The following is a 24515-nucleotide window of genomic DNA, read 5'->3' on the forward strand; positions in this document are numbered from 1 at the left end:
ATTGAAACTCATGGACCCTTTTTTTTAGATTTGTATGTTTTTTTTTTTAGATTTGTATAAGTTTGTGACAAAGTTTAGTAAAAATTTACACAGTCATACAACAAACTAACTAATCCTTCATTTCCTTGGTATTGGATATAATCTTTTAAACTCTTTTATAAACTTATTATATATTTATGTGATAAACAGTGCTGAAGAGGGAAATGAAGAAAACATTCTTTAGGTGTTTGCTTTTCACTGAAAAAATAGCTATAACAATGAAAAACACAACAGGTGCAATGGTGCATGCGTTTCCAAGTTGTCCATTATATTTGGTAAAACGAGTTCAGGGTCATGACAGATCATTCTGCTAACAGCTTCTTCGAGCAGTTCTATACGTTTTTGTGCCACCCTCGTACAAAATATGAAAAATACCTTTTTATTCTTCTTGTATCACTATCGAAGATTTATAAAATCCAGAAGCAATTTTAAAAAATTATATATATTTTGGATTACATAATCCAAAAACTAAAAGTGTTATTCCAGATTACATAATCTGAAAATAGCTTCCGGATTACGTAATCCATAAGCTAATCTCACACTAAAAAAGACTTTCAGATTATATAATCTAAAAACTAATCACACATCGGAAAAAGGCTTCCAAATTACGTAATCCATAAACTAATCTTATATAGGAAAAACTATTCGATTATGTAATCCAGAAACTAATCATGCATCTGAAAAAAGGCTACCGGATTACATAATCAAAAGTTAATTATGAATCTGGAAAAAAAATTCTGGATTACATAATCAAGAATATTACATAAGGACATTTTTGGAATACAAAAATTTATGGGGGGTGGTACTATGCAATTTTCATTATTCAGACACAACACTATACACATACAACCTGTACAGAATACAGACTCGCCAAGTATGTCAAATAACTATAGTCTGCATAAATGGAAATCATTTTTCAGGGTACAAGAGGATGAACAATTTCGTTGAAAGCATTCAAGATCACCTTGTTCCTATATTTCAGACAGAAATCTACTACCAGATCATCCACTTGCCTCCATCGCTGCCTGTTATTTTTCTGTTTGCCCAGCTTTGGTTCACAGAAGCACTTAGGAGTGACAGTCAATCAGCCAAAATCAAGGAAACATGCCCTCAAGAAACTCATCTAAGTTATCATCATCATCATCAATATTATGATTACTAGACGAAGTCAGAGCCTTTTTCCCTGTAATACATGGTCAAGAAAGTTTAAGTTTGTAACATACAACTAAATTTAAGGACAAGATTTCTGAAACATATAAAGGATTTGCAAACATTTAGATGGAGCAATAGAGAAGCAAGTCAAGCAGTCAGTGAGTTTTCATTCATCATGCTTAAACACAGATAGAACCAAATTTCCCTAGAATCGCCATTCAAATCAGAGATATGTATGTTTTAATTTGACCCATTATTTCGAGTCATCTTTTTATCCTGTTACAACAACGTGTCATGTCATATTGTAGTGATCAGTAACTAGTCCCAATGTTTTTCATTTCCAGAAAAAGGCTTTTAAACAGTTTTATAATCAAGCTGCTCATTAGACATGTCTTAATTTACAACAAGATTAGGTATAACAAGTTGAACAAACTTTGAAAAAGAGGCTAATACGATGACCAAAGATTAGGCAGATATTCTTGTAAGAGTAGAAGCTACAATACAATAACCTCAGATCCCCATACATTTTGAAAGCTTTGCAAATCCCCTCAACATCATACAGTGTCCCTTTCAAGTACAATTCAATCGCATTTTAAGAAAATAGGATGGAAAATGAATCATTACAAAACCAAACAATCCTACTAAGATATGAAATGCATTGTCCCACTTCGTTAAATGAATTAGAGCATCAAGCATAACAATTGGTGCATCACACATTCAGAATGAATCGACGGGAATGGAATGTGTTAGGGCCACAGATGCAAAGACCCAATTGAGACGGGGGCATTTACAGGTGCAACCAAATCAGGGGCATAAGATTTGGCAAGTATATTGAAGAAGGGGTGGGAAGGAAATCTATGGGCTGAGAGAACCTATCACATTTAATGAGTATAACAAGGTAGTGGCAAGAGAAGGAAAGAGGCTTGGCATTATATTCTTTCTCTTTTGGTTGAAAGATGAGCACAGGTGCTTTACACCCTGAAGGAACTGAACTCTGGGATACTTGGGGGAAAACTCTTTAATCTTTCTCATACAAATGATAAATTATCCAGGTCGATTCTTCACCATTAATAAATGATAACATTGAAAATACAAAGATTTTCATGCGATTATGTAAAACTGACAATAAGCTTATAAAGGCAGTTCAACTTCAAACCTTTTCTCCTTCTCTCTTTGCTTTCTTGGTAGTCATCTACATCATCATCACTCTTTGAACGGTTCCTATAAATTAAAGGACTTAATCTTCATGTCTTCTAGCCAAAAAAGTGGGAAAAATAAGATGATTAAGAGCATTGTTCTTACCTCTTTCGTCTATCTTGATCTTGTTGTATTTTTTCTGAGTGCTCCTTTTCTTTCTGCCTCTTGTAGTTGAGTTTGCATGCACATCTATTAAAAATAACCAAGAAAAAAATGAAAAACAGTTGATTTTTCCACAACCTTCAATGAGAAAAAAGTCACACAAAGCCCTTAATAGCACAAGTACTAACATTCAGTATCGAAGAAAAACAATGGCATATACACAAAACCAGCATTGGCACATACTGACTCACCGCTCACATGTTACCAATTTAACTAGGGCTTGTTTGTCTTCTCCAGCTTCAAAGTAACAAAAGTTCACCTGTAATATGAAGCAAATAGAATAAAGGAGTGGGAACACGTAATGAGATATTCACAAATTAATCTCCTTGGCCCTCAAACACAAACAAAGCTGCCGATAATAGAATAACCAACAAAGAAGTGTGTTGAGAGAGAGAAAATATAAGCATACGCAGAAAAACACATGTCTCAACAATACCAATGGATTCAACATTTATACTTATAGAATGTATGCAATAAATCAAACATATAATATTCATAATTAGAGCCGCATTAATAACACACTATTATTCGTTGAAATTTATTAAGAATCACAAAATTATAAGTGGAACTAATGAAATTGGGAGCAGGACCCACATAATTTAATTATTTCCAGTTAATTTCAACCAATAAAATAATGTATTGGAAAGTGTGTATTAGTGTTTCTCTTTCAAGTTATTATATTAACATGATACACTGAACTAGCCATGACGTTGAAAAATGCATGTTTCGACTATACCAATGGATTCAACATTAATATTCATATAATAAAGCAAACATATATTATTCATAATTAGAAGAGTGTTAAGAACATATTTCTTTCACGCTATCATTGGTTGAAATTTATTAGAATCACAATTGTAAGTTGAAATTTAGAAATTGGGAACAGAACCCACATAAATTTCAATCAATAATAAAGAGTTTATTTGAGATTGTGCTATTAGTGTTTCTCTTTCTAATTATATATTACCATTATAAAATGAACCGAAACACTTATACTGAAACTAAATATATTAAACATAACACTTTCCAAAAAGAAGACAAAAATAAAATAACAAATCCTTTACCTACTAGTAGGTAGGATCAATTGATGCAATTAGAGTACCCAAAGCCAATTGTTTAGTTATCAGAATAAAATGCTTACCTCATAGCTTGCTAAACCATCTTTCTCATTGCAATGCTTGTTACCACATATGAACTGGCCTGCAAAGTTGCATAACTAATCAATTTAAAGATAGAGAAGGATTCCAAACAGAACAAATGATAAAAAACTACTTTTTTCTCACTCTATAGCGGACAAAGTTTGAAACCTGGTTTAGTAAAAAACATTGCCCCTTGACTTGGGTAACTTTTTATCTTGCACTTGGTCTATTTTTAAAATCAAATTGTAACTCCTTTGTGATGTTCTGTTCCTCTATAAAATACCATTTAAGATGTGTGTCCGAGCTTCAAAGACTTGGACACCCCATAATACCCAAGTTCCTATCAAATTGCTGGCAAGAGAAACTCGTCGATTAAAAATTAATGTCTAATTGATTTAAGTTTAATCTAGTTTCACTTTACCTAAAATCAAATCTAGTTGCAAATCTAGTTTTTAGAAAATCACTGTAGAAAAACTTATACAATAAGTAGTATGGGATGTTTGATGAAGTATTTAAGTGTTTGGTTATTCCCCCTTAATAACTAGCTTTTGGAGGTGAGTTCCGCAAGTGTTTGGGTACTTATGAAATTGGTATTAATACTAGCCAGTGAAAGAATTTTTAATACCTTTGCCAGACATGACTTCCTTCTCTGTCCTCCACCTGAGACCAATCTAATAAGAAAAATGCAATTTATCAGCACAAAATTAATGATGCACTCTACTTAAAATGTGTTTCTAGACTTCATAAAACCCCTCCATCACCAACATCCCACCAAAAAGATATGAAGAAAACACCTCTTCTTTGCCTCAAAACTTTAAGCAGTTTTACTTTACAAAATAATAATGCAAAATAACTTTTGATATTTAAAAAAAAAGGATTACAATATTTTTTAATAGGAATCTAAGAATATAGTTGAGACAGTAAGATAAGATATAAGGCATAATGATGACTACTGACTAGTGGCAGCTCGCCAACGTGTTTAGGCAAAAAGGTTGAGAAATAGGTCAAAAATCCGTGCACATAGGTACCAGGGTGATTTACCAAAACTAAATTAATATGATTAAACCATTATTTTGAATGTCCAAAGAGAAAGGGTCAGCATCATTCAAGCCCTCAATAGATTGAATCCTTCTGTACACTTTGCTACATCTGGAAAAATGCAGAATGGCAATATTAAATTTCAGGAAGTAAACTGGTGCCAAAAAATTGTCAGGGGGCTCAATTGATACTGACCATATCTCTTGAAGACCAAACTAGAGTTTCAGTCATAAGAATAAGCACAAAAGATTGCAAAATTTAGCAATCCACAAAGATATATTCTAAAAGTAATGAATAATTTACCTTACCGCTCTTGTACTGTGACATGTCAGCTAGGCAGTATCTTGAAAGGATTAAGGTACAAGCAAACAAGTATAAAAAAATTCAATAGCAGTAAAATTAGTTGATTAATGCAAAGTTGCAAACCATGAAAAAAAAAATAAACAATATTTTCCCATCAACAAACTCCAGGGCAAAACTACTTTTAGGTAAATATGAGAAATTAAGTCAGCAAAGATTTATCAAATACAGATTCACAAATGCCTGGTATATGAGGTACCAAGTAAAAAAGATCCAAGTTGATAAGGCAATAGAGAGATAAATCATTGAGAAACAAAAGGATGGAGTGCTCTATAGAGTGGCCCTAATAAGTTCACATTCCAAAAGGCAATGTTTTGTAGTTATGGAAGGACAGATCATATATGTAATTAATGATGGTATTTTCTTAGTCTTGTTTGCCATGGTGCCATCAGAAAGAGATTGCAGATTTAGTTCAATTATTTAGGGGAAAAAACGAAAAGGAAAGAAATTTACTCAAGAGAATGAAAATATCGAGATTTAATTATACAGACAAAATGCAGGTAAGTACTTAGGCTCCACTACACAACTATCATTCTCATATCAGTATGTGTCAGAAGCAATTTCAATCATAACTTCCTATTCCTTCTATATAAGCTATTTTATATAAAATGCTTTATGGAAAAGAACCAGGTTGGGTAAATTGGATGCAAAATCTAATCTATAGAAATCTCTAAATATCTTACATGTGCTTTGTTCTCTTACTTCTGCATTGTCCGCATTCAAAAACCAACTAATTTAATTAAACTTAAAATCTAAACCAAATGCTAATATTACATAAATAAATAAAAGAAACCATCACTCATACTGTATAAATAGTACTACTAAAATAATGAACATGTTTGAAAAGGATACTCCTTAAAAAGCTTGTCATAATAACGCTTGACTAGCCTTTGTTCCCACGATGGATTCATATCATCTTCCTCTGACCGGATGAATCTTGCAATATTTGGATTAGCAACATTAAAATTCTGACACAGAAATAAACAAATTGAGAGAAGAGATGATAATGCAGGAAGCTAAAATTTGTTCCAAATAATAAAAAAGAAATTCATTTTCACAAGGAAAACTTCAAAAGTATCTTATGTAGGGGAAAAAATTCGTATTCACAATAGTTTCAATGGAGTTGAACACGCCTGAAATGACAGAAACCCATTGTGCCATTGCTAGGAAAAGGCTGATTTCATACGAGTGTCAAACATAAGTAAGGCCTCCAGTACTCCACTGATCATGATTTCACTCACATTATCACATAGCTAGGTCAAACCACAAGTTTTAGAAAAACACATGGAAATGTGGTAGATCCTATCATAAAAAAACTTGTGAATAAGGGGGATAGCCACTAAATGTGAAAAAGGAGAGTAAGGAAAATAATTGAAATTTAACAGGGAAAAAAATAAGGAGGGAAGGCTCAATTGTTATGTTAGAACAAGAAAAGAAAAACTATAGCAAGGCAATAGTTTCAAGGAATATAAAAAAAGAAAAGAAATTCCCACCAGCTTTAGCTTAGATAAGGCAATATAACAAGCTTACCTGTATCCTTCTCTTAGTGTATCTTGATCTGTTTTAATAGGCAACTTTAAGTTTGAAGGTCGTTCTTTTCCATAAAAATTAACTGTAGTCACAAAAAGAGAAAATCTAAGAAGAAATTCTGGATAGGAAAGAATACAGTTAAACCAAAGAAAAAATACTAAGCTGAAATTTCACTGAAAACTGAAGTATAACCTAGATGGTAAATAACTACAAGCAGATAAATAGAAAATAACTTCAGTAAACTACTGCAAATAATAACATCCATCAGGGCAACAATGGCAACAGCAACAGCAACAGCAATAAAATAAGCCCTAATCTCACTAGTTTGGGGTTAGCTACACCAATTAAACAATGTCATTGTAGTTTTCTAGAAAATTAAATTACCCAAAAGGCCATTCGGATGAAGGTATCCTTTTATTGGTCACTTATCGCTCCATCAAACTTCCAACAGGTCACAGGAAACACAAACAAAAGAAAGCTGCTAACACATTCTGATTATTACCAACACAAGGAACAAAAAGGAAGAATACAAAAAAACTTGTATATAGACTCTACACCGCTTCTCTTTTTGCTCTGAATTAGCAAAACTTGCTAGTAATAAAAGAAAAATCAGTGGTAACAGTAAAGATGGGTAGTTTTAAAGATACAGATCCTGTGAATTGACCAAGGTATTGTTGCAAGGTGCATATTGTTAATATATTAGCACATTCATGATTTCTTATGCATGTGTGTCGTAACAAGTATATCAACAGACGATTTTCTCATCAACAATCAAGATTAATTTGCTCACATTTCACTTTAGAGAAGTGAGATCCATATTCAAATACAAGTGTGAGGATGATTGTAGCCTCCTTCCAACTCGGTGGAGGAAACTGTTCATCATCCATTCGCTGTAGGACATATTATAATGAACCAACCAAATAAACAACTATAAATTTGTTCAGTTCCTTACAGTCCATCAACCCTAGACAAAACCATTGTAATCACGACACAGAAAATTCTTCGAAAGAACTTCAATTTTATTTTTAAGAGAGATGTAATATAAGTACTAAATAATAAATTACTATAGCTTTTATAACATAATTGAACATATGTAAGGATGACTGTAGCCTCCTTTCATCTCAGTGGAGGAAACTGTTCATCACCCATTTGCTATAGGACATTATTATAAGGAACCAGACACATCAACAGCCATAAATTTGTTCAGATCCTTGTTGTCCATCAACCCTAAACAAAACTACATTTGTTATACAACACCAAAGGAGCATTTATCACGAAACAGGAAATTTTTCAAACGAACTTCATTTAGTAAAAAAAAAAATACTGGTAATAATAATAAAATTATTGAAGATTTTGCTGCAGAAACATTACCGTAGTCGTTGATGAATTTTTTGTGACGATCGTATGCATTGAGGCCTCGAATGTGCCACTGATACTGCCTGCGATTCCGATTAGGTTAACGTCGGGTTTATCAAAATAGAATTCGATTGAAATTGAAGAAAATATTTGGAAAAAAAAAACAGTGCTCACTGTTTTCTCTCTTCTTTGTCGAAAATGGTGGATTTGAGAGACCCAAAGGATGCCATGGTTGTGACAACAAGCAAAACGAAGCAAAGCAAAACGAACACAAAACAACCCTGAAACTGGGTTCGTCACTTCTTTAGCCCTTAACTCTAACCTTCTTTTTAATCTATTAATATATATATATGTAATTAATAAACACTAGATATAAAATGTCATAACTATACATATATCTAAACATATTGAAATTTTTATATTTTTGATATGGATGTATATAGATTAAAATTATTATATCTTTGATATGGAGGTATCTAAAAAGTATAATAATAAACTCGTCCTTAGTTCGGATTGTAGGTTGTAACTCGTTCGTATGAGGTCGGAATCGTTAGTAATTGACGATCAGTCATACAATAGTGAATTTGTTTCGGGGTCTTCTGCACACCACCGTCACATTTTGGGAGTTGGTCATGTCCGAAGTTGTTACACTTAACCGCACAGAGGGGGATGTCGAAGGCAGGGTTAGTGACTCGAGTGAAGTCATATAACAATGTATGTAATCGTACTAGAAGGTGTGGTTGAATCACTTCCTTTTCAGGAAAGCTCATGCTTGTTGGATAGTTTGACACTGCTTCACACAAAAAAAAAAAACGAGTTATGTCTGAATCAAATTTAGAGATGAAAGTCTTCTTTCGTTTCTCACGGGTGAAGTAAAACTAAACTTATAAGCTTATTATCTTAGGTCATAACAAGTTGATAAGAGGTATATAATGTATATGATAGAAATAAAATAATAATTTGATGTAATTGTTGATAGGAAAACATAACATATAACTTATGAAGTAAGTAATTATATGGAGTTTATTTTTCAAATTTAATTATATATAAATAATAGGTATGTGTATTCAAATATTTCATTATCTTCCTAATATATGATAAAACAACTTTTTTTTCTTCTAAATAACTCTTTAACATAGAAAGGTATTGTAAATTATGATTATAGAAAAAAATATTAATATAATTATGTTCCTTGTTGACATATTTATATAATTTAGTCTTCCATGTGAGTAATAAATAAATGAAGAAAAGAGAAGAAGTAAAATTAGAAAGTGTAAAGTAAAGGTGATTTAAAAAATGTAGTTGGAAATAAAAGAACATTGCATGTTTTTCATTCAATGTATTTCAAATAAACCACATTTCACTAACCAACCATTTTTTTTTCATTCACATGCTAAAACTTTATAACTACCACTAATTTTTGTTTGTTGTGTTCTATTAAAACCAAAATTTCATAAATAAAAAAAAACAAATAGCAGAAAAATAAAACGAAAATTATTTCAATGAAATTAATAGGAGAAAAATCTATCAACCTTCTATTTTTCTTCTTTTTTACTACTCCTTCTCCCTTTTTCTCTTGTTTGTTCCTTTTTCTTTTCTACTTCAGTTTTCTTTTATTTTAGGTGAAAACTAGGGTAAACAAATCAGTTGGACCCTGGTATTATATATTTTTTATTTAAAAAAAAGAATAAAAAAATAGATAATAAAAAACCTAACTGTATATTTGTATATTGTTAAAATATTTTGAATTTTTATTAAAATTAAACTAGCATATTATTTTATTATTTTTTGTAAGGAAATATTTCCACCCAAAGATTTATATTTTTCTAATTTTATCTCCCTCTTTTTCTTATGTTAATTCTATTTGTATTTTTTAATTTATATTATTTTTAAAAATAAAAAATATCTAAAATTAATGATCTTTTATTCAATTTTTAATTTTTTTTAACTAATAATTATTTTTTAGAAACAAAATTTAAATACCCGGATGAAATTGGGTGCTCACAATAGTTTGAGGAGTTGTTATGGATGCATATGCATTTTTGATGAATTGTGCAAACTGTGATGTGTGGATAAAGTGAAAATCAATAAAACTCAATAAAATTAAGCAAATAGATTTGTTACGTCTATCAAGCATAACACATCATATTTTACACAAAACATTCATATACTTCATTTGTAGTACAATAAAATAGGAAAAATAATTTAATATAAAAATTATAATTACTTAGTTTTATTTAAACTCCATTAATAATTTATGTAATTTTTTATTTTTTATTTATAAAAGTTTTCATGTTAGGCATCACTATGTAACTTGACATGTGAGCTAGGCTGACACTTCAAGTAACAACAATCATCTGTCATCACATGAAAAAAATATTATTAAAAAAAAATACAAAAATATGGGGACTATACAAAAACTCACATGTTAACAAAAACGATACATATGTAGACTATACCTATTCATAAAAAATTATAAGACCAGGCTAGATGGAAGTCTATTATACCAATGAAATGATTATCTATGAATGAATCCTAAATTAGCCAACTTATGAACACATGCATTCCCCTAAACCTGATTGTCCCACATAAATTAAATAATTTATGTAATTGAATACGTGTTGTGTGTTTGATTTTAAGAATATATATATATATATATATATATATATATATTACTAAAAAGAAAAACGAACATTAATATACAACTTTAATCTAATAATATTTTATTTAAAAAATATATTTAATTATTTGTTAAATTTTTAATTAATTTATTAATATCTTTAATTAAATACATTAAACTAATTATTAAGTTATTCCATTAAGTTAGAATAGTATTATACTTACATTCTTCAAATTCTAAGGATAAGGCACTCTAAGTTGAAAAATACGAATTCAATAGATGAAATTGTGGAGTTTTCCTTTGTCTTACCTAACCCATCCACTTTATCTTATTTAATTAAAATATAATTTTTTAAAATAAAGTTTTAATTCCTTCGTGATAAAGTCTAACGTACACATAACGTAACATAGTCAAAAACCAAAGTATACTTTTTCTTCTTACAAGAAACTTACACTTTCACTTTGGATAAAAAAAATAATTTAAATGTTCACATTTAAAAAAATCTGTCACTTCAACTAAATTTCTATATTTTTTTATTTAAGGTAGATTAAAAAATTAAAGCAAAATTTAAAAGTTTAAAAATTTAGAATAAAAATATATTATGAAAAATTATTAAATAATAACCGGACATCAAAATTAATTAATTACTATATTAACTAAATTAGGTATTAATTTTAAAACTAAACAATTATTTATATTTAAAATAATTTTATTATTAATAAAAATTTATAAAATAATTTTTAAATTTTTTATTTAACTATTACTTACGAAGATTTCAGTTACTTATTATTTTATAAAATCTCGATAACTTTAGATATTAATTTAAAAAATATTTTATAATTTTTTATTAATAATAATAAAAATTTAAGTATCAATAATTTGCTTAATTTATAAAATAATCTTAATTTAATTTAATAATAATTAATTATTTTAATTTTTAAAATTAATTTGTATTTATTGATTTTTTTTAATAAAAAAAACAAAGAGTAGTAGTAAATAGTTAAAAGGAAACTAAAATTTCAATTTAGTTTAAAGTTTAAGATGTTTTTGCAAAAGTAGTAAATTTATTATGCATAATAATTTTATTAAATAACAACATAAGTTTTCTTTCTCTTTCAGATTTCACATCATTGCATTGCTTTGTACATGAGAAGAAAAATAAATAAGTTTTAACATAAAATAAAAAATGTAACTTTGAGGAGTAAATTCTTAATGCGTTTTTAATTTCTAACCAAATAAAAATAAATACAATAACATATTTTCCTTTTCTATTTTCTTTTCTTTGTCACCTTTGTTAACATTAAAAAAAACATTTTTTAACATTAAAAAGAACATTTTTAACATAGAAGAACATTTTTAACATAAGAAGAACATTTTCTGACAAAAAAACCTTCTGTGTCAGTTCCCATCTGCACTCTACAACCCATTTATAGATTCTTTGTTACATTATTATTATTATTATTATTATATATAATTGTTACTGTTTATCTCATTATTCCTTAACACCATGTGCTATATTTTATTTGATGAAAGTACAAATTACAAATATTAGATTTGTTGAGAATGGATGTTGGGATAAATGTTTGTGTGTCTATGGTTTAAGGATACAGGTGTCGGTGATAGTGTACTAGTTGTAGTGTGGTTGTCTTTTTCCTCTGTTTAAGCCTTTCGTTTTCTCTCTACTCATTTACAGCTAACAGATATTCATTGATACATAGAGCCATTGCAACTCAATTGACTAAAACAAACGCTTGGGAGAGAGAAAGGGAGAGGGAGTTATCCATTGTTTTCATCACCTTTTCTTTGCTCCCACTCAATTCTCGATCTGAGTTTTTCTCTTTTTATCATTTTGTTGGGGATTTGCTCAACTGGGGTGTTTGCTTTTGTCACTTGGAAGCTACAAAGTTGGGAGATTTTGGGTGATTTGGCTTCATTGCCTGAAAATTCATCTGGGGTATTCGGATTCTCTTTGATCCGTTTGTTTTCAGTGGAAACTGGTGCAAAATATTGTTTTTTTAAGGTGAGTTTGGTGTGGATGTGCGGTTTTTAGTACATGTTTTTTTTTTCCTTTCGGAAATGGATAGTGGATATATGTTGTTCACTGTTGATCATGCGAGAATCTCAAGGAAAAATGACTTTTTTTTTGTTCTTTTTTGTTGTCTGTGATGAGGAAAGTGCTTTGTTTTCTCAGCCATGTACATAAAGGAGATTTCATTGTTTAGAATCTGACCCTTCCTTTTTCATCTTTCACCCAGCCTTTCCCATCCACCAAACAAAATTTGATGTTACAGGTTTTTTTGCCCCCTCGTTGCAAACTGCTTAGAATGCTTGATAAAAACTAGATTTGGTTTTGTGATTATAATATCAATTTGTGATCAAAAGTCTTTTTATTTTCATTTTCCAACTGTTGATAATGCTTGCTATAAGCTAGGCTTTGTTTTTTATGATTATAATTTCAATTTGTGATAGAAGTTCTGAAGTTTTTTTCCAACTTTGCAAACCGATGAGAATGCTTGTTAAAAACTAGAATTTATTTTTGTGATTATAGGTTGTTTCAGGAGAGGGGACTCTTCCAAATCGATCTTCTCAGGTATCAGAAAGTGTTGAAATTAATGAGTGTGGCCTGAAATACTACCCTTTGGTCCCTTATTTTCATTTGAGAAGTGTTGTGTAGAGGGGAACTATGGAGTCTGAAGGCGAAGCTGGGGTGAGTGTATATACTAAGTTTCTGTTTGATTTCCTCCAATATTTTGTGATGCTGTTGCGGTGAAATGGTTGCTGGTTGAAGCTTGAAGAAGTTTTTTTTTGTGACATTTCAAATGTTCAGGCAAAGCCAGTGACAGCATTGAGTGCCCAAGTGTGCCAGATATGTGGTGATGGCGTTGGGAAGAATGTGGATGGTGAACCTTTCATTGCGTGCGATGTTTGTGCTTTCCCTGTATGCAGACCTTGTTATGAGTATGAAAGGAAGGATGGGAATCAGTCTTGCCCCCAGTGCAAAACCCGGTACAAGAGGCACAAAGGTAAATGAAGCTAATTGACCACTTTCCAGATAACCAGTGAGAGATATAACCTTTTACTTCAAGAACATTTATTCAATGAACTTCTGAATTAGAACTTTTATAACTATAGCTATAAGAAAATTGGCTATAGTCTACCTATTTATCTATTTATCGTTTTTGTTAACATATGGGTTTTGGTCTAGTCCCCATATTTTTTTGTATTTTCTTTCTTTTTTCTTTTTTTGATAATACTTTTTTCATGTGATGGCAGATGATTGTCGTTACTTGAGGTCTCAGTCTATCTGAGATGTCAGGTTGCATAGTAATGCCTAACATGAAAGTTTTTGTAGAATTTCTTTTTGGCTAAATTAGACTAAACTAAGCATGTAACTTTAGCACATTCTAGGAGTGTAAAAGTGAGGTACTCATACTGTCATCATTTACTAGTCATGGGGGCAATTTCCATTTTCTTCAAGCCAAATCTTCTGAGTGGATAGACAATATGTCAAAGATTGCATTTATAGGTTGTCAACTTTTCCATATGTTGAGAGTACTCAATAATTGGCTTTGATTATCTTTGTTTGTGATGCCTAGATAGAGAACTTTGTTTTCCCTTCGTTCTTGTCATTAGGATTTTGTAGTTGCAAGATATATATTATTCTTGCATACTACTTGTTTTTTTTATGCTTTTACACCTTCAGTTTTGATCTTTAATCTTCAGCCATATTTGAAGAACTTATATTTTCTGGTTGTATGTATGTAGTGATCATACTACTTGTTTAAATGATTCCAGGAAGTCCGGCAATTCTTAGAGACACGGAAGAGGATGGTGCTGCTACTGATATTGCCAGCGACTTTAATTACGATTCAGACAATCAAAACCAAAAGCAGAAGATTTCAGACCGCATGTTAAGCTGGCAATTGACTTATGCACGAGGCGAGGAGGTTGGTGCTCCAAATTATGATAAGGAAGTTTCTCACAACCACATTCCTCTGCTGACCAGTGGACAAGAGGTCATTCAGTTAGCTTTTGATATTGTAGTTTTCTCCACCTTTCACCTTCAATTTCAGGAGTCTGAATGAAAATCAGTGTATTTTTTATTGCAGGTATCTGGAGAGTTGTCTGCAGCCTCTCCTGAGAGGCTCTCAATGGCATCTCCTGCAGTTGGTGGAGGAAAACGTGTCCATAATATTCCATATTCATCTGATATCAATCAATCTCGTATCTATCTTACCCCTTCTCACTATGCACATTCTCATCTATGATTTTTTTTTTTATAGAAGTTTTCATGATAGGCATCAGTATGCAACTTGACCTTCTCATTTGTGATTTGTATTTGCTACATTTCTTTATCTAGCTAACTGATTGTGATTTGAAGTACTTGAATGTATTCTTGTGCAGCTAATATCAGGGCTGGGGATCCAGGTTTGGGTAATGTTGCATGGAAAGAAAGAGTTGATGGCTGGAAGATGAAGCAAGAAAAGAATGTTGTTCCAATGAGTACCGGGCAAGCTGCTTCTGAGAGAGGAGCTGGAGATATTGATGCTGCTACAGACGTGCTTGTGGATGATTCCTTGTTGTGAGTAATTAAGTTATCTATTTTGTATGAGTCATTGCCATTCTATTTGTGTTGTAAGCTTCTTTACTTGTATGTATATTTACTGTTATTCTATTGTTCAGTAGTTAACAATATGATATGGTAATATATCTTGGTTGATAGCATGAGAAGGTTTGGTAACATTGTTGTAAAATACTACTAAGTATTTTTTTGTTTGTTGAAGATGCAAAATCTTTTGAATAAGTATCGTATGTGGGTGCATTCTTCTTTATATGTAGGAATGATGAAGCTCGACAGCCTCTTTCTAGGAAGGTTTCTATTTCATCATCCAGGATAAATCCATATCGTATGGTCATTATGTTGCGGCTGGTTATTCTTTGCGTTTTCTTGCATTATCGGATAACGAATCCAGTGCCCAATGCTTATCCATTGTGGTTGGTATCAGTTATATGTGAGATTTGGTTTGCCATCTCTTGGATATTGGATCAATTCCCCAAGTGGCTTCCTGTCAACCGAGAAACATATCTTGACAGGCTTGCATTGAGGTAACTCTCGAACCTTATCGTTCTTCTGTACTAGAAATTGTGGCATATGGCATGCTGTTTTTCTTTTTCAATCTTGTATTCTGTTAATGCCAAATTCATGTGAGTTGCAGGTATGATCGGGAAGGAGAACAGTCACAGCTAGCTGCTGTTGACATTTTTGTGAGTACTGTTGACCCATTAAAGGAGCCCCCTCTTGTGACTGCCAATACTGTATTGTCTATTCTGGCAGTTGACTACCCAGTGGATAAGGTCTCCTGCTATGTTTCTGATGATGGTGCTGCTATGTTGACATTCGAAGCCCTTGCCGAGACATCAGAATTTGCAAGGAAATGGGTTCCCTTTTCCAAGAAGTATAGCATTGAACCCCGTGCACCCGAGTGGTACTTTGCACAAAAGATTGACTACTTGAAAGATAAGGTTCATCCATCATTTGTCAAGGATCGTAGAGCAATGAAGGTAAGATATTGGCTTACAACATGCCTTTGCACTATTTGCATGAGTTTTGTTTGTCATAGGGGTATCTTTTAATATTACCTTTCATTTATGTTTCACAGAGAGAATATGAGGAATTTAAAGTTCGAATCAATGGACTTGTTGCAAAGGCGCAGAAAATTCCCGAAGAAGGATGGGTGATGCAAGATGGTACACCATGGCCTGGAAATAACATCAGAGACCATCCAGGAATGATCCAGGTTGGTTGAATACTTTTGATGATTTTGACATTTTAGAATTTGTTGTTCATCTATTAACATTCGAGACATTTCTCAAAGTTTTACTTAATACATATTACTACCCTTATGGACTATACTTATGCAATTTTCTAACTTTCTATTACTAATTACATTTGAGCAAGTCTTACACTGTGAAGATGTTAAATTTGGTTGGAATGTTGCATAATTGCTAGCATGTCAATATTACATTTTTTTTTATCTGCAGGTTTTCTTGGGCCAAAGTGGAGGACTTGACACTGAGGGCAATGAACTTCCCCGTCTAGTTTATGTGTCTCGTGAAAAGCGCCCAGGTTTCCAACATCACAAGAAAGCTGGTGCCATGAATGCACTTGTGAGTACCATTTTACAATATAAAATGTGAAAGTAAACTTTTCTCCATAGGTATTCCAAACATTGTCATCTCACTGGTGGTGATTTATATAAATTGCAGGTAAGAGTATCTGCTGTTCTTACTAATGGACCTTTCTTATTGAATCTTGATTGTGATCACTACATAAACAACAGCAAGGCCTTGAGGGAAGCTATGTGCTTTATGATGGATCCCAACCTTGGTAAACATGTTTGCTATGTCCAGTTTCCACAGAGGTTTGATGGTATTGATAGAAATGATCGTTATGCCAATCGTAATACAGTGTTCTTTGATGTAAGTATCTCATGCCATGTTCATCTAATTTTTTTGTTGATTTCTGCTACACTTTTTTATTCTTGTGGACTGTATGAGATTTAACCTCTTTGTGATACTTTTTTTGCTTGTGACACTTGCGGAACAGATAAACTTGAGAGGCTTGGATGGCATTCAGGGTCCTGTTTATGTTGGTACTGGATGTGTCTTCAATAGGACAGCTTTATATGGTTATGAACCTCCTCTTAAACCCAAGCATAAAAAGCCCGGGTTTTTGTCGTCGCTCTGTGGTGGAAATCGGAAGAGTTCAAAATCTAGCAAGAAAGGATCAGACAAGAAAAAATCTAGCAAGCATGCTGACCCAACTGTACCTATCTTCAGTCTAGAGGATATAGAAGAAGGAGTAGAAGGTAGACCTCTTGAAATTGTGTTTACTTCATGAAATGCGAACAATTTTCATGCTTTTTAACACAACCCTTTGAGGAAGTCTGTTTAGAACTTTATTTTAGTCTCTTCCAATTAATCAGACCTTTACTTCTAACTTATGTTTTCAGGTACTGGATTTGATGATGAGAAATCACTTCTTATGTCACAAATGAGCCTTGAGAAAAGGTTTGGTCAGTCTGCAGTTTTTGTAGCCTCCACCCTTATGGAGAATGGTGGTGTTCCTCAGTCTGCTACTCCAGAAACTCTTCTTAAGGAGGCTATTCATGTTATCAGCTGTGGTTATGAGGATAAATCAGAATGGGGATCCGAGGTGTGGTGTCGTCTTATGCTTAATGTTATTTGATTTCAAGTTTTGTTTTTGTTCATTACAAATGAATCCATTACAAGTCCAACAAATTGAACTATGAACTTCGCATAAACTTCTCTCAATGCTTGTTTTGCTGAAGATATCAAGTGGAGGACCCTTTTGAATGATTTGAGTCAGCTGTTCAAAAATATAATTATCTTGAAAGATAATTCACTGTTTGTCTTCTTTGCCACAGATAGGATGGATTTATGGTTCCGTCACAGAAGATATTCTTACCGGATTTAAGATGCATGCCCGCGGTTGGCGGTCTATATACTGCATGCCGAAGCGGCCGGCGTTTAAAGGTTCGGCTCCCATCAATCTTTCAGACCGTCTAAACCAAGTGCTTCGGTGGGCTTTAGGTTCTGTGGAGATTCTTTTTAGCAGACATTGTCCCATCTGGTATGGTTATGGTGGAAGGCTAAAGTGGCTTGAAAGGTTCGCTTATGTGAACACCACAATCTATCCACTCACGGCCATTCCCCTTCTCATTTATTGTATCTTGCCTGCTGTCTGTCTGCTCACCAACAAGTTCATCATTCCGCAGGTTTGTGATTTCTTCATACAACTTAGATTTGAATTATTCATTTGTCATGTGTAAGAAATCACCAGATAGAATCAATGGATGAAAAATTCATGATATAGGATTTAGGATTTGGGGTGGGGTGTTGTTCATGGAAGGATGACAATACAATTTAGGATTTTGGGATTATTAGCCAAGTTAATGATGAAGAACAGCCATAAAGGGTTTAACATATGACTCTTGATTTGTCGTATATGTAGCAGGAACACTTATACGATACGGACACGTATAATTTCTAAAATGTAGGACACGGAGACACAAATTTATATATTATATAATTATGAATTATATAAATTGACAATAAAGATTTATGTGCAAAGTATGTTTAAGTTTTTTTGTTAGCAGAAAGATGTTTTTCATGATTGGTTCAAAAAGATTTGTTCCTTATTTTTATAATCATACTAAAAATTTATACAATAAGTTTGAATTTTTAGAAAATTAATGTATTTCTCCTTTTTTAAAATTGTGTTAGAATTGTACTAGAATTGTTAGAAATCCAACTGATATTTTTGAATTTGACACTTCACCGATACATGTCACACGAGTGTCGTATGAGTGTCGGTGTCCGATACGTGTGTCTGACATGTACGCGCCATTTAAGTGGACGCGCCATTTAAGAGGAGTGTTTGAGCCTCATAATTTGTTATCATTTTGGTTAATTCATCTAAAATGGGAAATGCATTTGGTAGGATCTCCTGAATTGTAATTTTATCATGTTCCTCCCAGAAATTACTTTCATAATCATAACCAATGCCAACTACAATCAGTATTCTAACTCAATTTTTTGCCATTCTTGCAGATCAGTAACCTTGCAAGCATATGGTTCATCTCTCTCTTTCTCTCCATCTTTGCTACCGGAATCCTGGAGATGAGGTGGAGCGGCGTAGGAATCGACGAGTGGTGGAGGAACGAACAGTTTTGGGTCATCGGCGGTGTCTCGGCCCATCTCTTTGCCGTTTTCCAGGGCCTTCTCAAAGTGCTTGCTGGAATTGACACCAACTTCACTGTCACCTCCAAGGCCTCAGACGAAGATGGAGATTTTGCTGAGCTCTACATGTTCAAATGGACCACCCTTCTCATCCCCCCCACAACACTTCTCATAATAAACATGGTAGGAGTTGTTGCTGGCATCTCCTATGCCATCAACAGTGGCTACCAATCATGGGGACCCCTCTTTGGCAAGCTTTTCTTTGCATTTTGGGTCATCGTCCATCTCTACCCTTTCCTCAAAGGTCTCATGGGGCGCCAGAACAGAACACCAACCATTGTGGTGGTGTGGTCCATTCTCCTTGCATCCATTTTCTCTCTGTTGTGGGTCAGAATTGACCCTTTCACCACAAGGGTCACTGGCCCTGATGTTGAAGAGTGTGGTATCAACTGCTAGTGTCACTACAAGAAAATCATTAAATTGGTAATAAATTTTAGAAACAAAAAATAATCAATTGTTATATCAACTAAATTATATACTATTTTAGAGACTAAGAAAATTATTGGTTTCTAAATTAGTTTCTTAATTAGTTACCAAGGTTTTTACTACCAAATTTAGAATCTAAATAATTGGTAGTTAAAATCTTGCTAGCTAATTAGATACCATTTTAGAAACTATAATTAATTTCGAAACTAATAATTTTTTCAATCTCTAAAATGGTCTCTAATTTAATCAATATAACAACTAATTATTTTTTTGTTTTTAAAATAAGTTTCTATTTCATATTTTCTTGTAGTTTAGTGTGTATTGTGTTTTGGGTTGTAATTATGGTCATTGTTTGTAGTAGCAGTTAATATTTGTCATGACTTTATGTTATGTGCAGTTCATAGAAGATACTGAAGAATATAGTAGTAGTAGATCTGAACTTTGTGGCATTGTTTTGTTTGTAATACGGAACGAGCCTTGCAGTTTTGTATGTATACACATCTTTCTCTGTTTCTTGTGATTGAAAACCCTCTACTTACATTCATAAACACTGTTTTTTTACACTGATAATTCTGAAACCATAATCACTATGCTGATCTGCTAAAAATACTTGGATCAAGAGTTGTGACTCCTGTTGAATGAATCAATGTGTTAGAAAAATCAGTTCAAATTTCAAAGTATTAATGTAAATACATGGAAAAATCATGAAGTGGTTCTCTCTGGAACAAGTTTTGAATTCTATCTAAATCAGTATTTACATATTAATGCAATGACTGTTTCTACACTTCCATACCTTCTTTTCTCACCTCCATATATTTTTAAATTTTCAAAAATGTTCCTCTATAATATTCTGGATTGTGTAAGTCATTTTTCAAATTTATAATTAGTTTATGGATTATGTAATCTGGAAGTCTTTTTTCAGATGCATTATTACTTTCTGGATTACATAATCCAGAAGTCTTATTCAGCTTCTGGATTATGTAATCCAAAAGTCTTTTTTTAAATGTGTTCCGGATTACATAATTCAAAAACTAGTTTATGAGAATGACAAAAAAGGATAAAAATGTATTTTCATATTGTGTATGGAGGTGGTAGAAGAAGAAATGGAGGTGTAGAAAGAAACAGTCTAATGCAACACCTCCATGCATTGCATACTTGAACTCCCTACTTTCAAATAAAAAGTGCAAGGGTAATTATGAAATTTTAAAAAATGATACAGTGCAGCTCATAAATGATATAATGCAGGAAGTAAAAGCCCAACATATGCAAAACGCCATGGCAGGCTTTATATTTTTTAGGCAATTTCTCCCAGCACCGTGTTAATTCAATTTCACACCCAACATATTAACGTGAAATATCCATTTTATCCTTAAATAATTTTTAAAGAAAATGATTTTAAATATTTATATCTGTAAGTCAAATCACAAAGTTTCATTTCAAATATACAAATTTAAAACTAATATCTCACTTTTGAATTTCGTCATCCGAGAGTTTACTTGAACAATATAAATAATCTTCTGGATACCAAGATCCGTAAACAAACATAAATGAGTTATGGATATCGGTGCTCGACACCATTTACAATACAAGATATGGAAATCTGGAACTCATAACTCACTTCCAAATATGATTATCCGAAAGCTTAAATGACATTTCCGATATTGAAATTTGGAGTATATAACAATGAATTCCAGATTTCTGTATACATGAGAAAAAATGAAAACAAATATAATGTTAAATTTGAAATTTTGTTTTGGTTGCATATCTTACATGATATGGTGCAGGAAGAAATTACCGATTTTTGTCCCATTTTAACATAACAGGTTTGAGTTGCTAAATAGCCCACTATATTCCACATCATGTAGTACATTAATATACACATATATGTATATATAATATAGCAGAAAATAAACCTAAAAGCTATTAAATTTAACAATGGATAAAATTATTTTTTTCACATATAATGAAATAGTTGTCTTTTTCTTCGTAATAGAACAAAGAAAATAATCTCCATATGGAAGAGATAGATATCTGCGATCTTCGAGAAGCATCGATCATAGGGCAGAGAATGTGTGACATCACGTGAAAGACACGTGTCCTTGGCAATCTCATGCACGGCATGCGCGCCTTCCACGTGTCCTTGGAGTGCGTGATGTTAAGCCAATGACGCAGCGCAATAACTGACAATGAAAACCCTCTCAAACGGTAACACGTCGTCTTTACACGTGGCAGAAGATGCGAATAGGAGGTAGCAGCCCCACAGTAAGAGTTGAACGCGTGGCACCATGGAATCATGTATATAAAGAAGGTAGCATGAAAATCCAAACTGAAAAAAAAGTGTTGTAACTTGAAGAAGACATTCATATATTTGAAGGGAAAAACAAGAAATTTTGTGTTTGTTTTTGAGGAAAGTGACAGAAAAATGGCTTCTGCAACTCAGGAACCAATTCTCTCTAGAATTGATCGTTTGGATTATTTGGTATGTTTCTTTCTAATCAATTTATTTTGCTTAATTAGCTTAATAATTTAGTTAGTTAATTATGTTATGCAATTCTTCTTTCAAAAATATTAGCAATATAATTTTTTTTAATTTTATTTCTTCATATTTTTAATTGTTCAATTACATTTTTCTACCATTTTAAACATGATTTTGGATTATTAGAGTGGTAATCATGGTTTTAAATCAACAATTTTGAAGAAAAGATTACTACAAAGGTTTATATCATGCTAGCATAAAAAAATTAGAATCTAAATTTTACAAAAAGTTATTTATTAAAGAAATATGTTCACTTGACAAATATTAAAGTAGGTTTAAAATTAGGGTGTTACCATTTGCACCCCCAACAACTGGCTTATGCACCCATGATTTTTTGAAAAGACTATTTTATCTCTTTAAAACTATTTTCATTATTTTTTTTAGAATATTTTCTGGAACAAATTTTATAAATTCCGAATTTATTATTCAATAAATAAATAAATGTGTTTTGGAAATATTTTGGAAACACACTTAGCATGAAATTCCTATTTTGGAATCCCCTAAAATTATCAAATAATAATTCTGGTATTTTTCTGGTATTCTGGTATCAAATAATAATTCTGGTATTCTGAAATTACCTAAATTTATCAAGAATAATTCTGTATTTTAAAGAATATAGGGGTGCAAGAAGAAATATCCTTAAAATTAAAATTATGTCAATATTAGAAGACAAAATAAAATTTAAGAATATGCTTCATAGTACCTTAAACTGAACCCTTTGAGAGAAAACTTTTACAAAAATAAAGTGTCCCTTTAAAAGAAAATTTCTATAAGATTGTTGTATTAGAGTAAATTTTTTAAAAATATTTTAAATAAGTTAACTTTTTATGTTTTAAAAATAAAAACACTTTAGTTGAGACAATTGGAGGAAATTAGAGGGTGCAATCGATCACCAAAGAGCTCGTGTGCATCCACGCCAACAAGCGGAAGCGATGGACGCGTGTCGTCCGTCGATTTCTCCCCAAGGAGTTTGGAGAAGCATTGCCGTCCGATGGAGAGCGTGATGATGGAGACGGAAGCAAAAGGAACGGTGATAGAGAGGCTGAATCAGGCGGAGGATCGATTGCTGAAGGTATCTCCACCGTCTGATTTGGGGTGTGATCAATAGCAAATTATTATTATTATTATTATTATTCTAACCTAATAGGGTTTGCAAGGTTTTTTTGCAGGTGGAGGAAGATTTGTTAGCAAAGAGCAATAAAATGAATAATGGCTCAAAGAAAAGTTTTAAAGAGCTTGTGAAGAAGTGTGTGAGAGCAAGAAGAACAACACATAATAACATCAAAGAACCATAAATTAATTTATTATAAGTATGTGTGCCAATGTTTAAATTAATTTATTATAAGTATTTGTGCCAATTTTTTTCAATTTTGATGTATATTTAGTCCTTTTTTTTGAAGTTTTGATGTACATTTATTGTCTTTTTTTGAAATGCACAATTCAAGCTAGTTTTCATTTTTCTACTACTACTTTCCATTTTATTCTCTGTATTTTCAAAATTTTAATATTTCAAACAAAATTAAATAAAAGGGTCTGAGATTTTATTAAGTTATCATTCTGCAAATTTAATTTCTTACTAAAAAATTAACATGTTAACATTAATAATTGTGTGTATAAAAAAGTTATAACATCAATGTGAAATATTATTGTTTTCTTTAATCATTAATCATTAACTTTACAGAGAGAAATAGGATTTAGAGTGTGTAATTATTATTTGAAGAATTATAATGTCTCGTGTTCCACAAATTTGAAAAATCTCTTTATAAAAGGTTGAAGAATCTTATCTTTTTTGTCTTTCTTAATTAAGTTGCTTAAAGTCAAGGTAGAATTTATTTATTTATTTGTTTATTTGGGTTCGAGAATGAGAAGAAGATGGGACATTTTCTTTTCTTTTTGTCTAGGAAAAATATTTATAAGAGGACAATAATATATAAACAAAAATAATTAATATTGCACTTTTTTAAGAAGGTAAGTTAATATTATTCAATTTCATTAATATTAATTAAATAATTTTAATAAGTTTTTTAAGAAATATATTTCATAAAACTAAATATTATAATTTGTCTTGTTTATAGTTTGCAAAGTAAAATTGCTTGCAGAAACTTGGAAAAGGAGTCAAAGCTTCTCTGAATTTGTG

The 24515-nt window shown here is 31.8% G+C and overlaps 3 protein-coding genes across 4 annotated transcripts; 2 read left to right on the top strand and 1 right to left on the bottom strand.

Moving 5' to 3' along the window:
- Positions 1–811: 811 nt before the first annotated feature.
- On the bottom strand, positions 812–8297 carry LOC137823679 (uncharacterized). Its single transcript, XM_068628908.1, has 11 exons — positions 8148–8297; positions 7989–8056; positions 6618–6699; positions 5940–6023; positions 5031–5070; positions 4315–4360; positions 3692–3750; positions 2742–2809; positions 2494–2577; positions 2348–2412; positions 812–1222 (listed from the first exon to the last, which is right to left on the bottom strand). The coding sequence occupies exons 1-11, from the start codon at positions 8201–8203 to the stop codon at positions 1134–1136; spliced, it is 741 nt and encodes a 246-aa protein (XP_068485009.1). The 5' UTR covers positions 8204–8297; the 3' UTR covers positions 812–1133.
- A 3797-nt stretch (positions 8298–12094) lies between these two features.
- On the top strand, positions 12095–20354 carry LOC137829283 (cellulose synthase A catalytic subunit 3 [UDP-forming]-like). The gene is made up of 15 exons (XM_068636088.1): positions 12095–12613; positions 13142–13300; positions 13421–13616; positions 14389–14609; positions 14703–14817; positions 14998–15175; positions 15433–15699; positions 15810–16155; positions 16254–16391; positions 16636–16761; positions 16861–17073; positions 17201–17462; positions 17607–17809; positions 18042–18392; positions 19228–20354. The coding sequence occupies exons 2-15, from the start codon at positions 13277–13279 to the stop codon at positions 19810–19812; spliced, it is 3225 nt and encodes a 1074-aa protein (XP_068492189.1). The 5' UTR covers positions 12095–12613; positions 13142–13276; the 3' UTR covers positions 19813–20354.
- Positions 20355–22176: 1822 nt separating this feature from the next.
- Positions 22177–23841, top strand: LOC137830298 (uncharacterized). 2 transcript variants are annotated; one of them, XM_068637562.1, is made up of 3 exons: positions 22177–22321; positions 23232–23450; positions 23536–23841. In XM_068637562.1, exons 1-3 carry the CDS (start codon positions 22265–22267, stop codon positions 23671–23673), a joined length of 414 nt encoding a protein of 137 aa, XP_068493663.1. In that variant the 5' UTR covers positions 22177–22264; the 3' UTR covers positions 23674–23841. The 2 variants fall into 2 exon arrangements, with proteins under 2 accessions (XP_068493663.1, XP_068493670.1); XM_068637569.1 differs by having other exon boundaries at positions 23548–23841.
- The last annotated feature ends 674 nt before the right edge of the window (positions 23842–24515 follow it).

The sequence above is a fragment of the Phaseolus vulgaris genome, chromosome 11, assembly GCF_000499845.2.
Source record: "Phaseolus vulgaris cultivar G19833 chromosome 11, P. vulgaris v2.0, whole genome shotgun sequence".
In the NCBI taxonomy this organism is placed as follows: domain Eukaryota; kingdom Viridiplantae; phylum Streptophyta; class Magnoliopsida; order Fabales; family Fabaceae; genus Phaseolus; species Phaseolus vulgaris.

Bases quoted from the DNA above. Each gene is read 5' to 3' on its own strand.
- LOC137829283 (XM_068636088.1), top strand. From the start codon at position 13,277: ATGGAGTCTGAAGGCGAAGCTGGG. The intron at 13,301-13,420 runs GTGAGTGTATAT...TCAAATGTTCAG, and splicing joins AGTCTGAAGGCGAAGCTGGG to GCAAAGCCAGTGACAGCATT. The intron at 14,818-14,997 runs GTATCTATCTTA...ATTCTTGTGCAG, and splicing joins ATCTGATATCAATCAATCTC to CTAATATCAGGGCTGGGGAT.
- LOC137830298 (XM_068637562.1), top strand. From the start codon at position 22,265: ATGGCTTCTGCAACTCAGGAACCAATTCTCTCTAGAATTGATCGTTTG. The intron at 22,322-23,231 runs GTATGTTTCTTT...AAAACACTTTAG, and splicing joins TTGATCGTTTGGATTATTTG to TTGAGACAATTGGAGGAAAT. The intron at 23,451-23,535 runs GTATCTCCACCG...AGGGTTTGCAAG, and splicing joins CGGAGGATCGATTGCTGAAG to GTTTTTTTGCAGGTGGAGGA.
- LOC137823679 (XM_068628908.1), bottom strand. From the start codon at position 8,203: ATGGCATCCTTTGGGTCTCTCAAATCCACCATTTTCGACAAAGAAGAG. The intron at 2,810-3,691 runs GTAAGCATTTTA...TTCATATTACAG, and splicing joins ATGGTTTAGCAAGCTATGAG to GTGAACTTTTGTTACTTTGA. The intron at 1,223-2,347 runs GTTTGAAGTTGA...CATGTATTACAG, and splicing joins CAAAGAGAGAAGGAGAAAAG to GGAAAAAGGCTCTGACTTCG.